Source organism: Choristoneura fumiferana, chromosome 28 (assembly GCF_025370935.1).
Source record: "Choristoneura fumiferana chromosome 28, NRCan_CFum_1, whole genome shotgun sequence".
Classification (NCBI taxonomy): Eukaryota; Metazoa; Arthropoda; class Insecta; order Lepidoptera; family Tortricidae; genus Choristoneura; species Choristoneura fumiferana.
Genome location: NC_133499.1, coordinates 5,374,989 through 5,392,887, shown reverse-complemented (window position 1 = coordinate 5,392,887; position 17,899 = coordinate 5,374,989). Strand labels below are relative to the sequence as shown.

The window sequence follows — 17,899 nt, the reverse complement described above, 5'->3', positions numbered from 1 at the left end:
CCAGCAGTGGGACGTATATAGGCTGGGATGATGATGATGAGGGGTTTTCGGGGATGAAAAATCGATCTAGCTTAGTCTTATCTCTGGAAAAACGCTGGTTACCGAGTTCTACCACGAGCAGAGCTTGGTCACCCAGGTACTAATATACTCAAGCGCCAGCGGGGACGGCAAGATACGAATTTTGAATTCTGCACTTCGTAGTAGGGTGGTGCGAATTTTTTTTTTGAATGCTGCATAGTGCAAAGGTTTAGGTTTATAAGAAAAAATATAAAAATATTCAAACCTACTTTGAGCTTTCTGCTGTCATTCAAAGATTGAAAAAAAAAACTGTTATGTTAAATTCCGTAAAATATTATGTTTTTACCTAAGATTATGTTGTCATCTGATTCAAAATATACCTTAGTTTAAGTACGCCTTTGTAACGCACTAAATGTACCAAAATTATAAATTAAATACACTACCAATACCACCACAATTTACGTTTTAAGTATGTTTATATGACTTGTAACACGACACTGTATGTATTGATACAATTTTTGTTGAAGCTGATGTCCCGTCACTTTTCAGCATAAAAATAAATATTTATTTTTATGTGAAATTACGAAGTTTTCATACAAGAATCAAAACCTTCGAGGCAAGGCAAAACATATTAGGTACTGTCGAAAAAATAATATAAAAATATTTATGTAAGAAACTAGTCCATAAGCAAGTTTTTAGAGGTATTCGAGACTCCCCCGACGCAAAAAGAGGGGTGTTATAAGTTTGACCGCTATGTGTGTCTGTCTGTGGCACCATAGCTCTTAAACGGAGGACCGATTCGAATGCGGTTTTTTTTATTTGAAATCAGCTTTTCTAGCGATGGTTCTTAGATATGTTTCATCAAAATCGGTTAGCCGTTTTTGAGATATTGAACTTTGAAGTGAGAAAGTCGGGGGTTTTCCAACTTCTTGTTCGTTAGGTTATTGGCAAATAAATAAATAAATACGGTGTAGTGCGTAGAGACCTTTAAAGTACAACAGTCGGGACCCATTCAAAATTGGGTTTATTCAGGCAGTTGGGTTTTGACTTTTTAATTAGTTTATTTATTTATTTGGGCTCGGGACGTTAGTCACAATAAAGCAAGGACTCCGCAACTGGCTATTTTACCTCATTCATATCTCACCATGAGTCATCATTGGAGAGACATTTGCCTGCTAGCGCGAACAAACGAAACGTTTTGCCATTTGCTTGATAACACAGAAAACAAGTTATTTTAAGCTTTTACTCAATGAGGGCTATCGTTTTTTGTCTCACTAGATGGCGCACTGTTGCGTGAGGTTTTTAATTATGACTTTCAGAGTCTGTTATTACGGGCGTGAAAACAAAGTTTAGATTAAAATCATATTTAATACACCTTAAAACCGTACCATAAAAATATCGAGCATGCCACAGTGTTGCATAGTCCCCGTTTTGTTCGGAAAAAAGGGAGGACAAAGGTTTCCGAAAGACAAAACTTTCTCAAAATACAGACATTCATTGCCCCAGAACGCATTTTTGCCATAATTAATTTCAGATATTGCAAAATATTCACAAAATTATTCTAATTTTAAATAAACCCGCGTAGCTCACCCAAAAACTATGAGATTTGACATTTCGGAGACCTCACGCTACACTAGCGCCTCTAGTGGCGAATTCATACGCGATAACTCATTGGAGGTGTACGTTAGTAATTGGAGGTGTATATTATAAGTTTGACCGCTTTGTGAGTCTGTCTGTGGCACTTTAGCTCTTAAACGGGTGGACCGATTTGAATGCAGTTTTCCAACGATGGTTCTTAGATATGTTTCATCAAAATCGGTTCAGCCGTTTTTGAGATATTGAACTTAGAAGTGACAAAGTCGGGGGGTTTTCCAAGTTTTTTTTTGTTGGTTAGGTTAGGTTATACTAAATATAGTGACGACCGGATGGCCTAGTGGTTAGAGAACCTGTCTACGAAGCTTGAGGTCCCGGGTTCTATCCCCGGCCGGGGCAGATATTCGCAAGAATAATTCGAATCTTTGTTCACGCTGTATTCATAGTAGAAGCTTTGCTTAGTTACTTTTTTTTTAATCGGTTCAATGCCTGCAATTTTCAGCTTTCTAAGCGAAGTCTTTACTTTGCTGGAAAGCTGGAAGATGATAATGATGATTTTTTTTTTTTTTATACGACTGGATGGCAAACGAGCAAGTGGGTCTCCTGATGGTAAGAGATCACCACCGCCCATAAACATCTGCAACACCAGGGGTATTGCAGACGCGTTTCCAACCTAGAGGCCTAAGATGGGATACCTCACGTGCCAGTAATTTCACCGGCTGTCTTACTCTCCACGCCGAAACACAACAATGCAAGCACTGCTGCTTCACGGCAGGATTAGCGAGCAAGATGGTGGGGTTTTATAGAAGCTAGAAGATGACTAGGTCCACTGCTGACTCATGACGAGGCACCAAGTTCAAACGGGTCTATATTGACTGCTAGAAAATTGTTACTCATAATGTAATGTTTGACATAACTCTTTTTTTCTCTGAAACCATTTATTTTTCTGAATGGTTATTAAACAAACCTAACCTAACCTATAGAGTTCTACAGGATGACCTGTTAAAAATTATGAAAAATGTACGATTTCAGCGGGAAATAATTATGACTAACAATAATTATGACAAACATTACATTATGACTTATAAGATTATGGCAGTCGGAAGGATCCCAGTTCAAACAGATCAATAGAAAATGCTCATAATTAGAAAAACAAAAAGCCCGACTGCCTTAAAAACTAAAAGGAAGAAAATAAGTCTAGTGGTCTAAGACTCTGTCAAGAAGCTAATTTAAAGTTAAACAGTCGGGACCCATAGGTACTAAGAGTTTTTGAGCTGGTTACGATTTAAATCGGTCCCGACTGTTGAACTTTAAGTTAGCTACTTAACAGAGTTCTAGACCACTAGGCTTATTTTCTTCCTTTTAGTTTTGGCAGTCGGGTTTTTTTTTTTTTTTTTTTTTTTTATTTAATGTTTTATTTTACACTTTTTTGATATTTATGCGAAAATGGTGGATTAAAAGTATTGTAACCCATATATATTTAGAATGGACTAATTATTAGCTTTCATTTGATACACATAATGTTACAATACAAATTTTTTTTTTTCATTCCTCACCCGTATTTTTTTTCACAGACGCCATATTGAAATATTATATAGCTTAAGTCACTCCGACAGTTATGACGAATCCAATGATACCTCATATGTTAAAATCCGCCGTTTAGGCTGCAGCGAGGACCAAAGAAATGGACATACATACCAACCCACATACATACATACAGTGGTGGCCACGTAATTAAGAACGATTTGAAGTTCCAGATTATTTTTAACTAATCATGTCATGTGTAGTCGTGGGTCCTTCTTAGAAGTAACTAGTTACGTTATGAAATAGCCACATGAATAGAGCAAACGGGATTTAGAATAAAGAATAAAATTACTGTCATTTTTACTCAAATTTTGTTTTTATTCTCTTTAGTAACAAATTCAAATAGTAATGAAGCTGGACAAAAATTAAGAACGATTTATTGAACGGTTCGAAAGTTTTTCTATTTGAAACTTAGATTAACTAAATCACACTAACGTGAAGTTTGTACAGAAAAAAAAAGCAATGTTATACATTTAACTAAAAATTAATAGTTAGTAGCATGTCCACGGCATTTATTACTGCCTTACACCGGCGAGGCATTGAATCTATCAATTTTTGACATTTCGCAAGAGAGATAGAGTTCCATTCTTCTAAGAATACGTCATACAGTTCTCTTAAATTGCCACACTGTCGATTTGAAACTTTTTTTTTGACTTCGCACCAAAGATGCTCTATTGCTCTAAGATCGGGGCTGTTGGCTGGCCAATCTAAGACAGAAACTGATTGCGATGTGAGGAATTCCTTAACTGTACGTGCAGTATGCTTGGGACCATTGTCGTGCTGGAATGTCCAAATAACCGGAAGCACGCCTTCAGCATATGGTAACATTGTTTCTTCCAGTATGTTTTTGTATTGAAATGATCCATGTTTCCTTCTATCAGCCTAACAGGTCCAACACCATGTCCAGAAAAACATCCCCAAATTTTTACATTTCCCCCGCCATGCTTTAAAGTTACTTTTGTGTACTTTGGGTCGGATGCTTTATTTGGAGGCCGTTTTACATATCGTTTGCCATCAGAACATACCCTATTTATTTTTGTCTCGTCAGAAAAAAGAACGTTTTTCCACTGTCTGACTGTCCAGTTTTCATATCTTCTTGCAAATGCAAGCCGGGCTTGCCTATGACACCGTTTCAACATAGGCACCTTCCTTGCTATACTTCCGTGCAACTTTTCTTCCACCATACGCATTCGAATACTGCGTGCCGAGATTGCTGAAGGGTTGTTTTCGCCAAATATTCTTTTCTCAACTCATTAGACCCTTTAAAAGAATTTTGTTTTGCCAAACTAACGATATTTCGATCATCTCGACGAGATGACTTTCTTTGTCTAGGTACACGCGGAACATTTGAGTAGTTTGATACGTAGCAAAATGCTTTATGGCGTGGAAAACCATAGTTCTTGAACATTGCAGATGATCGGCTATGTGTTTATACGACCAATTCTTGTCGCGAAGTTTTAGTATTACTTTTCTTGTAGATTTATCACAACTTTTGTTTTTCCTCGTTGTTTTATATGAAGCAATCGCCTTTAAGACTTTTACGGCACTAAATGGCGCCAAAATTATTCAAATAATAACCTAAAACCACAAAGCGGCGGTCCGTTCTCTATTTAAATTTGAATAAAAAATAAACTATTCAGCGTTCTTAATTATATGACCAGCCAGTAAGTAGTAATACTAGGTTTAGATGTAATATATAAAGTTTATCTATTTATTTTTAGCCAATTATATGTATAAATGAATTTACCGCTAGTAAGGAAAAGTTTTACGATACCGAGAGAAGTACAAAAATTTACATACAGTTAGTAACACTTGTCAGTTTGAAAAAATCTTCTCTATAAAAAATCGTTCTTAATTATATGACCACAACTGTACATACATACGCTCAAAAAACATAACCCTCCTTCGGGCAGTCGGGTAAAAAACAAACTGGCACTTACTTGGTGTTTTTGTATTTTTCGTAGTCCTAGTAGAAGGGATAATGCTGGGAGCCATTGTTGGTCGCGTATGGGGAACTAAAAGAAGAAAATATTGCTGATAATTTATTAAATCAGGCGTTACTTTGTGGAGGTCCATATCAATGAACTATTTATAAACAACTATGTCTATAGATGTAGTGAATAATGTTTTGTCATCTTGCTTCTCACCTGTACTTAAAACTGGAATTCAAGACCAAAAAATCTACGACAATGTTGCCACTGAAATAACATGTGTGTACAATAAGTACATTCCTTTATTTTAAAACACACGATAGAATATTCTTTTTATTAGTAATTTCGATTCTATAATTTAAAGAAGTAATTTTGTTTACTTACTTGTACATAAATACTAGACGCCTGAATAAAAACTTAATTATTTCGTAATTTTTGGTTGAAAAACTGGTATTGTGCTTGTATTTCTTCAGATATTCGTAACATTTGGTGCAATAATTTACAATTAAGATAAAATCAAACTAATATTTGTTTTAATTTTTTACATACATTTAGCTAATCAACAAAACTGCAGAGTAATAGTGTGTAGCGCGTTATGGGGTTTATGGTGGTTAAACCTGTTAAAAAAAACATTTAACCTTTTCAAATTCCTTTCCTGTGATTTAATATGAGGCCTATTACCAAGACTCAGTTGTCCGTCTGTCATTAGGTCTGTCCGTACCTACTGTATCTAATAACATAAACCATGGCAGTTTAAATTTTCACAGATAATGTATTCTGTTGCGGCCATAACAGCAAATACGAAAAAACTGAATAAAATAAATATTCAGAACCACACTGTGTAGAACTACGCAACCTTATTCTGTTTATGTTCCTTAGAATAAAATTGTCTCAATGTTAGTTGAGTGTTGAAAATAAGTTAGTAAATATTTTTTTCACAAAATCCTTATTTAATAACAATACAAGGAATCATATTAAAAAAGGTTATAATTATTCCCCTCAATGGCGGCTTTAAGGCTTAGGCCAATGTCAGTTAAATTAAAGATACTTAAATATATTCTTCTTCTTCACGTTGTACGGTGATCGTAGTTTTTGCAACTTGATAGCAAAATTCCAGAAACCACGCGGAGACAACTTGCGCATTAAAAAATGTCAGACACGAGAGCAATATAGAATTTTGTGATCACTGTTAAAAAAGGTAGGCGAAACCTGAAAAGTTTATTTGACAGTCACAGAAGTGACATATCTGTCGTAGATTTTTTGGTCTTGAATTCCAGTTTTTAGTATAGCTTACTTTAGTTCACTGAAGATGAATAAGAAAGCAAGATATTACGAACTTATCCGACAAAATACAATGGAAAAACATTATTAACTAGATCTGGGGGCTACTACGAAATTTGAAAATCGAATTTCGTATCGGGCATGTATTATAATATATAAATTCAAAATACATACAGTTGAAATACTGAAAATTATAAAATATAATGCATAAAAATATATAAAGTTATTTGACATAAGTTCTAAACGCATAAGCTTGAAATGCATAGTTGTCAAAATATATAATAGTTACAATGCTTATGTTTCTTACTCATATGGCACAAAATGCATATTTTGATAATGTATACGTTCAAAATACATAAAATTATAAAAAAAATTGTTACATGAAATATCAATCAACATCTATAAAGTATGTTTTCTATAATGGTTGAGATACATGATAGACATTGAAATTTCAGAAAGAAGAATGCATATAACACAATTCTGGCAGTTTCTATTCAAATAATGATCAGATTTTAGTTAAAAATGCAAGGTCTTGCAATACGCCCTCCGATCAGTCGGTATCTTATAGGTTAGGTTAGGGATTCGTTCCTGATTCGTCATATTCCTGATTCGACATTTTCCTAATTGGTCATATTCCTAACTCGTCATATTTCTGATTCATCATATTCTTAACTCGTCATTGTACGGTCAAATGTAATTACCAACATGCTTACAGTCAGTTAGGTTAAGGTTATTTTTTTTATGATCACCCACAACCGATGTAATAAGTGCCCCGAATCGGTTCTGTGTGGTCATAAAAAAAAACCTTTACCTAACCGGCTAAGGTCTTGTCGAATAAAAACTTTGATTTGTTTCTGGCACTGTATTATGGTTCTTATCATTTACCACAAACGATTTAAATAATATAATTAATTGTGTGCAGGCAAATGTACATGGTACTCGTCAAGTAAGGAATATGAAGAATCAGGAATATGACGAGTTAGGAATATGACCAGTTAGGAAAGTGTCGAATCAGGAATATGAACAATTAGGAATATGACGAAACACGAACAAATCGTATAAACTCACGAGCAAAACTACCGCATCAATATTCATGGAACTTTTCACAACTTTCAATGCGTCATTTTTAACCCCCCACGCGTGTGTGTCTGTCTGTCTGTGGCACCGTAGCTCTTAAACGGTTGGACCGATTTGGATGCGGTGTTTTTTATTTGATAGCAGGTTCAGCCGTTTTTGAGATATTGAACTTTGAAGTGACAAAGTCGGGGGTTTTCCAACTTTTTTTTGGTTAGGTTAGGTTATTGCTCGTGAGTATAGGAGGGCTGTACTTTGCTCACCCTCGACCTTACGATAGCTACTTGCATGCAACAAATTCAGTACCCTTAGTGTAAGTTTTCGGCTACGAACAAATAATATCTAGAAGCGTAACTCAGAACAAATTCCACACAAAAAGTGGCCATACCTAAAACCAAAACGACTTATGATTCAAATAAGAATAAATTCTCAGTCATTTATAAATATGACGTGAACTCACTAAATTTGCAAAATAAATGTCAGTCAAAGTTAAATGACGCGCATGCGCACCTTAGCGCAGGACACAGTTAGGACACAGTTTCCATTTTTATAACGCAGTTAAGCTTCCTGATATTATTTGTTCGTAGGTTTTCGGTTACATAATACGTCTCGATCGCGTTCGCGCTAAAATCTCAATTTGTATGGAAACACGAACAGCGGCTCTAGCGGAACGTTTGCGATGTTCGTGTTTCCATACAAATTGAGATTTTACGCGAACGCAATCGAGACGTATTTTGTAACCGAAAACTTACACTAAAGGTACAGTTTTATCGTGGTGGAGTAACACGCACCCACATACTCACAAACTTTGAATTTATAATATAGTACAGATCTGTTATCTCATGAAGGCGCGCCCCTCCAGAGCAATTATCAATGTGCACAAGCAAACCTCGTACTGACGTGGTGACGTGGATTCGTATTTATTGACTTCAAACTCTACTCATCCACGAATCTGGGGGCACGGGATTGCCCCAGCCAAGTCAAGCAAAACAAAAACAGGCACGGCCGTACCATATTTTTCTTGAAGCCATTGCTTTTTCCCGGCCTCGGCCGGCTCGTGCAATAATGTACTATAGCATCAGCTCAGCGGGACATCATGATACGAACTTCAAATTTTGCAGTTCGTAGTAGTACAGTAGTCTGGTATAGAAACGATCATTGCTCATGCTCACCTGGTGTTTTTGATTTCAGAACAAGTCGTATGTTCTTTATTGTAGAGTCACTATTTTTACGAGATTGACAATTCAACATGGCACCGTTTAATCTATCATCAGCTACTATCTCAAATCGCCCTGTTAAATTTGTTTTCGGTTGTTTACTCCGTTCAGCTGAAACTAAAAGTTTTTGTTAAAAATTTCATTTTTAAAACGAGCTTTTTTTGCTGACTGCACATTTTGTTGACTGTACTTGCATTGTCAGCCAAACTATTGCATACCAAATTTCAAGTTGATGCTATTAACCGTTGAAGTGTTCCGTCTTGCGGAGGCGATCCTGGTTAGACCACTAGAACTTCACTACCAGATTATTGTATTGTCACTAGAGAGTTCCAAGTTTTAAGTCAATCCGAACGATGAAAGTGGGTCAAATTCAACTTGCAAGACCTAACCCGCACATACAGGCATAAATACAATAAATACATTGCAAGTTAAATAAAAGCTTGCCTTGTGCAAGGTCCGCTCGGATTGGCTAACCATCTTGCTCGTTAATCCTGCCGTGAAATAGCAGTGCTTGCACTGTTGTGTTTTGGTGTGGAGAGTAAGACAGCCGGTGAAATTACTGGCACTTGAGGTATCCCATCTTAGGCCTCTAAATTGGCAACGCATCTGCAATTCCCCTGGTGTTGCAGGTGTCTATGGGCGGTGGTAATCTCTTACCATCATGAGACCCACTTAATATAAAAAAAGCTTGTTAAAAAAAGTGCTGCCTTCCATTAATGCTGGGTTGCTGAGTATATACGAGTACGTCCCACTGCTGGGAAAAGGCCTCCTCTCATAATGAGAGGGCTAATTTAATATTATTACGAAAAAAAAAAACAGTGTTTTCTACAATTAATTGTCTTATTTTATTTTCTATTTTTTCTGCATTTCCGCGCTGGATTGTGATCCCAATACTTTGGGCGAGAAGTTCAACAGCCAACAACCCTTTGGTGAATCGGTAATTTCAAATATATATATTTTTAACCGACTTCAAAAAAAGGAGGAGGTTATCTATTCGGTTGTATTGTTTTTAATGTTTCTTACCTCAGAACTCCGTCATTTATGAACCGATTTGAAAAAGGAATGTATGCTCCTCGTAATGCATATGGTGAAATGGAATGGGTGGTGAAGCACCAGTACTCCTCAGTAAAGAAAGAGCCTCTGCATCGGCAAAAGCAATCTTTTGTAAAAGATGACGAGCAGTTGACATGAAACTATTGTATCTTAGATTATTTACACTAAAAAGGGTGAAAAAAAAATTATAACAAAAAATTTAACCGAATACAAAAAACCATAAAAATAATTTTCTACCAGTCTGAAGTCAGTCGGTGCCTCAGCACGAGCCAGCAGGAGTGGAACTATAGTCATCTACCTCACCTACGCACTTTATATTTGGCTTCAACCACTCCTGCTGGCTCGTGCTGAGGCACCGACCGACTTCAGACTGGTAGAAAAATATTTTCATGGTTTTTTGTAGTCGGTTCAATTTTTTGTTATAATTTTTTTTTGTAATTATATTTCGGCTCGTTTTATGCTCTTGTTGTACAATCCACTCTTTTTTAACGGACTTCAGAAAAAGGAGGAGGTTATCTGTTCGGTTATATTTTTTTTCTTATGTTTGTTACTTCAGAACATCAGAACTCCGTCATTTATGAACTGATTTGAATTTTTTTTTTCGTTCGTCTAGGAATGCCTTCAATTAGGCCCCATAAGCTGCAAATTAGGATCTGATGATCGGATCTTAAGGAAATTGAGGGAACTTTTAAAATATTGTAGGGACACCTATGGTAATTTGGATATATTTAGCAGTTACTCGTGCATTCGCTTTTGAAAATCATAATTTGGTTAAGTGGAACTGATGATGGAGACCACATTTGACCAACAGACTCAATAACAAGTACTTCACGGGTTGAATTTCAATTACTTTAACACAGTTGCTAGGCAATTTATGCTCGTCGTATGGTACAATGGAACGGGTGGTGAAGCACCAAGACTCCTCAATAGTGAACGTCTCTGCATCAGAAAAAGCAATCTTTCGTAAAGTGTCGAACATTTGACATTAAACTATTTTATCTTAGATTATTTACACTAAAAAGCTTGAAAAAAAATTGAACCGACTACAAAAATCATTGAAAATAATTTTCTACCAGTCTGAAGTCGGTGCGTCAGCACGAGACAGCAGGATTGATTGAAGTCTAAAATATCAGTAGGCAGGTACTTATGTAGGGGAAGTAGACGACTATAGGTCCACTCCTGCCGGCTCGTGCTGAGGCACCGACTTTAGACTGGTAGAAAATTATTTTCATGTTTTTTTGTAGTTGGTTCTGTTTTTTGTTATAAATTTTTTTTGATGATATTTTTTTTATAAAATTCATGATTTCGCGAAATTAAAACGGTAGTAGCGATAACACTTAACGGAGTTCTTTACAAAATGGCCGCGGCACCTGACGGTTAGTTTTAAATATGGCGCCGACACCGGAAAAGTTGCCATCCCGGGGTTTTTGGTCAAAATTACTCATAATGTCAAAGAGTACCCGAACCGGAATGGTACCAGGAGTTGACCTAAGAGTAAAAATGTAAAAATCTAAAAACCCGACTGCTTTAAAAAAACAAAAATTAAGAAAACAAATCTAGTGATGGGACCCATTATAATTCGTGAAAAGCCCAAAAATTCTCAGTAAGGTACCGACTAAGTTACTTATCAGAGTTCGAAGACCACTAGATTTGTTTTTCTTTTCAGTTTTTTTGAGGCAGGCGGGTGTTTTGAATTTTTGAATTTGGGTGTTTATTAAAATTACGCTTACATTCTAAATCCCATCTAGTTATTTTTGAATCAGGAGTGGACTGGCAGTTAATGTTCAGTCGTTCTCCATTATCATACGTGTATACATATATATATCCTCCAGAAAGTACCGTACCACCTCCTATTATTCTGCGATCGGGATCCAACCCGGTAAACCATAGCTCTTCTGAAACATAACAAAAAAATCATGTTAAAAAATACAAGATTTTATGCTGACTACTTTTTTCACTACCTTTTGTTGAATGTACCCATCGTTGACCATCAGTAAATACAGTCCATAGGTTGTCATAGTTTTTTATGAGGAACAGTTGCTTAGTACCCATAACACAAGCTTTGCTAAGCTTACTTTGGGACTAGGTCAATTGGTGTGAATTGTCCCGTGATATATATATTTTTTTTATTATTAGTGTCTCGCGTCTTAAATCGACTTTAGCTGGAAATGTTTCGGGTTAACTTTTTTCTTCGGTTGCTCCTAAGAAGAAGGGCTAAGCGAGTGTCACGGTGGTTTCATGTTCAAAATTAACTTTTCTTTACTTAGACTTAGACTTACCTACAGCTTTGAAGTTCAATTTACATTTTAGGGAAGTGTAGTTTTGACCCATATGTAATTTAAATGGTCGAACCGGTCTAGTGGTATTGAAGAAATATGTACACTCCCACTCACCCTGCTGATATTCTCTAAACGGAATGCGCTGCAATCAGAGAGGTAGAACAGACTTAAAAACCGGCCAAGAGCGTGTTGGAGTCACCGCACGCTGTATATCGACCGAGTTATCGATTTATAATTTTCACTAGTTGTTATACCGCCTTCGGAGGGGAGTCACCGCACGCTGTATATCGACCGAGTTATCGGCTTATAAGTTTCACTAGTTGTTATACCGCCCGCGGAAAGATACCGCAAGCTGTATATCGACCGAGTTATCGACCAATGAAATTGATCCATGTTGAAAATTATTAGGAGCAGCGCTAACTGCGTGCATCGCATGCCACGGATTGTATCTGCAGGGCTACAACGAAACTCGATACTCGAAGTTCGTATCGTACCGTCCCTCTCGCTCTCGTATTAAATAGTGTAAGTGTCAGAGGGACCGCACGACACGAACTTCGAGTTTCGAGTTTCGTAGTAGCCATGCTGCACCCGCGCCCGCAGGCTGCGCCCGTGCAGAGTACCCGCGTCAGATAGCGTAGGCCCTAACACCCCTATTCTTGCTTCGGGGGTTTAAAAAACTCACTTTGGAAATACATTCAATTTTGGTACTGTTACATCCTGCGGCCACTGTAACGTTCTTGTTATCCATACACCTGAAAACATAAAACGTTTTTGTTAAAAATTTAATAATTACTACAAGGAACTAAAATAATTTCCTTGCTCACCCGCGACCTTACGATAGCTAAGCTTATGCAAAATATGCGTGTTCATGCAGTTCCTCCACCAGCAGTGGAGCAGTGGCAGTGTTAGTGTGGTGGTGGTGATAGATGGGTTTGTGTGATTTGTGTGTGTTCTTACAGTGTGGAGGTGGAGGAACTGCATGAACACGCATATTTTGCATAAGCTTAGCTATCGTAAGGTCGCGGGTGAGCAAGGAAATTATTTTAGTTCATTGATATGGACCTCCGCAAAGTAACGCCTGATTCAATAAATTAATTACTACAAGCTTTTTTGCTGTCTGTACTGTGTGTTCCATTGTACTTGCATTGTCTTCCAAGCTAGGTTTCCGTACCAAATTTCAAGTCGATGCCATTAACCCATGAAGAGTTTCGTTCTGCGGAGACGATCCTCCTAGATGAACCATCAGATTATTGTGTTGTCACTAGATTTTCATAAGAATGCCAAATTACCCTCTGAACCCGACTTCTGCAAGTGGATCAATTTCAACTCGCAAGACTTAGATTGGACCCGCAACATTGATACACTACGAGTGCACTTGTCCCACCGCCGACGATGAGCGAGAAGCGAGCAAAGCGAGTAACTAGAAACGAGTGGGCGAGCAGTGAAAAGCGAGTGTTCGAGCACGACGGGCGATTACTCGCTCCACTCGCTCGAGCCGGGCGGCCGCCAAGCTAACAGCGCTGAGCGAGTATCGCTGACCTAGTTTAAAGCTCTTGTCGCTGCGACAAAAGATGTAAGAGCGAGTTCTCGCCGGCAGTGTGAACCGCCAGCGATCAACTATTAATATATAGTCTCTTTTACTCACACAGGATCTTATATCTTTTGTTCGTTTCTTGAGCGAGAAAATAGTCAATAGCCAATCGTTTCCTCGCCGGCGGTGAGACAACTGCCTTACTTAGGTGTGATAAATGGATGGTTGGATTGGGCTCAGCGTACATATGCTCGCAAGCTCTTATGCACAAAGCCAGGGGGGTGTCACTAGGCCATTCCGCCGCCGAGCTACAAGTACATACCGGGCCTCCCCAACGTTGAGGCGATTCAGTGCGACTCAACGCGTGCGAGTGAACACGAGTTATGCGATAGACAGAGAAGCATACAGTAGGCACGATTCTTATGCCTAAACGTCACTTTTGTACGGCAGTGAAACTTCTGTACTTGTACTATTACTTATTCTGTGACAAAGCGCTGATTAACAGCCCAACCCTTGCTGCCTATCTTTATGTTTATAACTGTGGGTAGATTCGAATACAAAGTCGGATGGTAAAAGTTTTTTTTTGTGTAAAATAATCTATAATAGGCTACTTTTTATTCCGATATCCCCACGGGGTAGGGATAAAATCTTGAAATTTCAACCGCTGAAAAAAATGAAATGAAATGAATGAAATGAATTTTTTTTTCATGAAATTTTGTACAGTTGTTCCTAACACAACCTCAATGAAGATCGCGATATACATTTTGGGATTTCCCAGGGGAATTTTGTGAAATCCCGGAATTACAATAGAAAGAAAGAAAGAAAACATTTATTCAATTTTCACTTCAATAGTAACTATCAGAACGAATAGTTCACGCGTGCGAAGCCGCAGGTAAAAACTAGTATTTTTATAATTTAGGCTGCTACTTACTCTTAAGCTACTTTACGTCTATGGAATGGGAGTTATGATTGGTTATTTGGAGTCTTAGTAGCGTAGTAGAAATAAGCAACCTGAGATATGTATGCATAGGAAAAATCCGTGTCTAAATTCCTGTCCAGCGGTGGTGTAGGGGTTATAGCACGCAGCACGGATTGCTGAGGACCTGGGTTCGATTCCCAGCGCTGGTCTCTTTTTCTGGTTTTTCTGTGCATCCATGTCTCAGTTTGTATTTTCGGAATGGGAGTTACCCTAAAATAATATTTTTTTACCATTTTGTCGGCAGTGGCATTTCGTGACATTACAACTTTCTTAAAAACTTTAATATCTTTTTGTTACGCTACTACCTACTACTACACATTAATTTTTCAGATGGGATATCGACTTACCACATATAGTCGACGGATCGTATGATGCCCGGAAGTTTGGTTACTAGCTGGATATTATCTCCAATCATCAGATTTACTTGTTCATGATCCTTGCAGTCAAAGTAGGATCCATGATTTTCGATATTGATGGTGACATTGATACATTCTGAAACCAACCAGACAATAAGTTAAGGTAAACGTGCGAGAGCCGTGGTGGCCTAGTGGTTTGACCTATCGCCTCTCAAACAGAGGGTCGTGGTTTCGAACCCCGGCTCGCACCTCTGAGTTTTTCGAAATTCATGTGCGGAATTACATTTGAAATTTACCACGAGCTATGCGGTGAAGGAAAACATCGTGAGGAAACCTGCACAAACCTGCGAAGCAATTCAATGGTGCGTGTGGAGTTCCCAATCCGCACTGGGCCCGCGTGGGAACTATGGCCCAAGCCCTCTTGTTCTGAGAGGAGGCCTGTGTCCAGCAATGGGACGTATATAGGCTGGCATGATGATGATGAAACGTGCGAGTGCTTGACACTGTACCAATAGTTGGCATATTTAATCATATTTTACTAGCAATAGAGATGACAGCAGGGTGTCGTCTATTGGGCATTAGCGTATCGAGCGCTGGGACGTTTACCTATAAGGTAAACGATTGCCTGGATTACTAAACCAGAGGGGCGTCACTATCCGAGCGTTTTACCCGTCTCATTTTTCTGTAAAAATGGCCGAATGTTCTGATACAGTTTTTAGTTATCTAGTAGAAATACAGGAACTCTAACAAATAATCGAAACCGGCACTAAAATCGTTGGACTGTAATAAATGTGACCGGAAAAAATGAAAGAAAGAAATATTTATTTGGTTCGGTTTATTTGGTTGAGGCGGATGAAATTATGAAATGCTCGAATGTTAATTAATCATCTATGGCCTTTGGGTCACTGGTTCAAAGGCTATTTACCTTTCGCTTTCTTTAGTTTCCCGTGTGAAAATTAAACCAACAAAAAAAAGTGTAAAAACGAAAAACAATATTATTAAAATAATTCCCTAAGCTTACCCCAAAATAGTCCGCAGTGTCCGCAAAAACTCACTTCTTCACCAATACTTAGTTCTTATTATTTTTAAAAACAAATTAATATTATATCACACGGCGGCCGCCATCACCGTCAAAATCTCAAGACGAACTCCTTCTTTTTTCTTCCTTTTTTCAAATAGACAGCGCGCGTTGCCAGTACGTCATTATCGCGACGTGTCTTCCTTTGAGGTCCGATGCGTTACTCAATCCCCAGGAGCAAGACATATATAAAATATAATCAAATGTGTAGTGTTATGTGTGTGTATGTATAATGCCGCGTCCAACTATATTACTACTATTGATATTAAAAATGAAACATACCCCCGCCCGAGAAAGGCTAAAGCCTTTATCAAACCGAATAATATAAGAAACCGCTTAGTGCTGGTAATAAACCGCTTTAACGCAGCACTTATAACCAAAAAATAAACAAAACTTAACTAATAGAATAAACAGTTTAGCAACTTAGTCATCAAAAGGAAGCCTACAAATCTTAACCACTGGACGCATCATCGTGCCTGTTGAGGTTTTAAGTTTTACTACTCGAACAACCCCATCACTCCCCGGTAGTAGAGTTTCAATTCTACCCAATCTCCATTTAAGAGGAGGCAAATTCTCCTCTTTAATCAAAACCAGATCACCCAGTTTAGGTGAATCTGTTGGACATGTCCATTTCCTTCGCATTTGAAGTGAATGCAAATATTGATCACTCCATTTTCTCCAAATACGTTGGCACATAGCTTTAATTAAGTTAAAACGATTTAGCCGCGAATTGGGTATATCTTCAAGATTATACTCGGGAATCGAAAGTAATGGTCTACCTATAAGAAAGTGCGCAGGTGTCAGAACCTCAAAATCATTGGGATCTTGGGACAAGGGACACAATGGACGACAATTCAAAACCGCTTCTATTCTAGTGAATACTGTTACCAATTCATCGTGCGTTAACACCTGATCACCTATGACCCGCCGTAATAAGGTCTTTGCTGATTTAACCGTAGCTTCAAATAAACCTCCGAAATGTGGCGCTGCAGGAACGTTGAAACGCCACGATATATTTTGTTTAGCTGCTCCACTAGTGATCCCCTGTTGGGCTTCCCGAGAAGCCAAGTATTTTTGCACCTCGTCCAAATGCCTGTTCGTGCCAACATAGTTGGTCCCGCAATCTGAACGGATCACACTCGGAAGACCGCGTCGAGATGTGAATCGTGTCAAAGCCGCAAGAAATCCTTCAGTTGAAAGGTCCGTGACGCATTCTAAATGAACGCATTTGGATGAGGAGCAAATGAAAACACAAAGATACGCTTTCAGTGTTTAGCGTTCCGTACCCGCGAATGTTTTTATAATGAAAGGACCGGCAAAATCCGTTTGCACGGTATGAAAAACTCCCGTCGCGTTTACCCTATCACTGGGCAATGCCGCCATCATCGGCTCTGTAGGTCGAGCTTTGGTTCTAAAACATTTTATGCATTTGAAAATGCGTGTACGAATGACTTGTGTCGCCGAAATAATCCAAATTGTTTCTGTAATACAGCCAGTAAAACGGTAGCACCTTGCGTGGCAATATAGTATATGAAAGTGATCCACAATCAAATTAACTAAAGGGTGACGCTTTGGTAAAATAACAGGATGCTTTTGCCGAAAGACAGACTCGAATGCTCCAAGCGACCTCCAACGCGCAATAAACCATCATCACTTATAAAGGCCCGAGCCGACGCAACCGCTTGGAACATAGTCTTCCCGGTTTAAGCAATTAATGTCTTCAGCAAATTCCGCGTTTGTATAATTTTTTATTAGTCGGTCTAAAGCAAAAGCGTCGCTCTGAAACCGTCAGTGCGCCTACAAATTTGGTGCTCGGATTTTTAGCATTACGAACAAACCGAAAGCAATATGCCCACAACCGCAGTAGCATTTTAAATTACTAAAACGAGTGAATACAGAGTCCGTCTCTGTTAATCCCGTTAACA

At 38.2% G+C, this 17,899-nt stretch overlaps 1 protein-coding gene across 1 annotated transcript in view; it reads right to left on the bottom strand.

Annotated features, from left to right (window-relative positions):
- LOC141443930 (uncharacterized) overlaps positions 1 to 17,899 on the bottom strand; it is a 37,704-nt gene that overhangs the window by 11,395 nt on the left and 8,410 nt on the right. Inside the window, exons 6-7 of the mRNA XM_074109336.1 lie at positions 8,654 to 8,815; positions 5,136 to 5,210 (exon numbers count right to left, since the gene is read on the bottom strand). Of these exons, the coding sequence (XP_073965437.1) occupies positions 5,136 to 5,210; positions 8,654 to 8,815 (237 nt within the window). The remainder of the gene's footprint in view (positions 1 to 5,135; positions 5,211 to 8,653; positions 8,816 to 17,899) is intronic.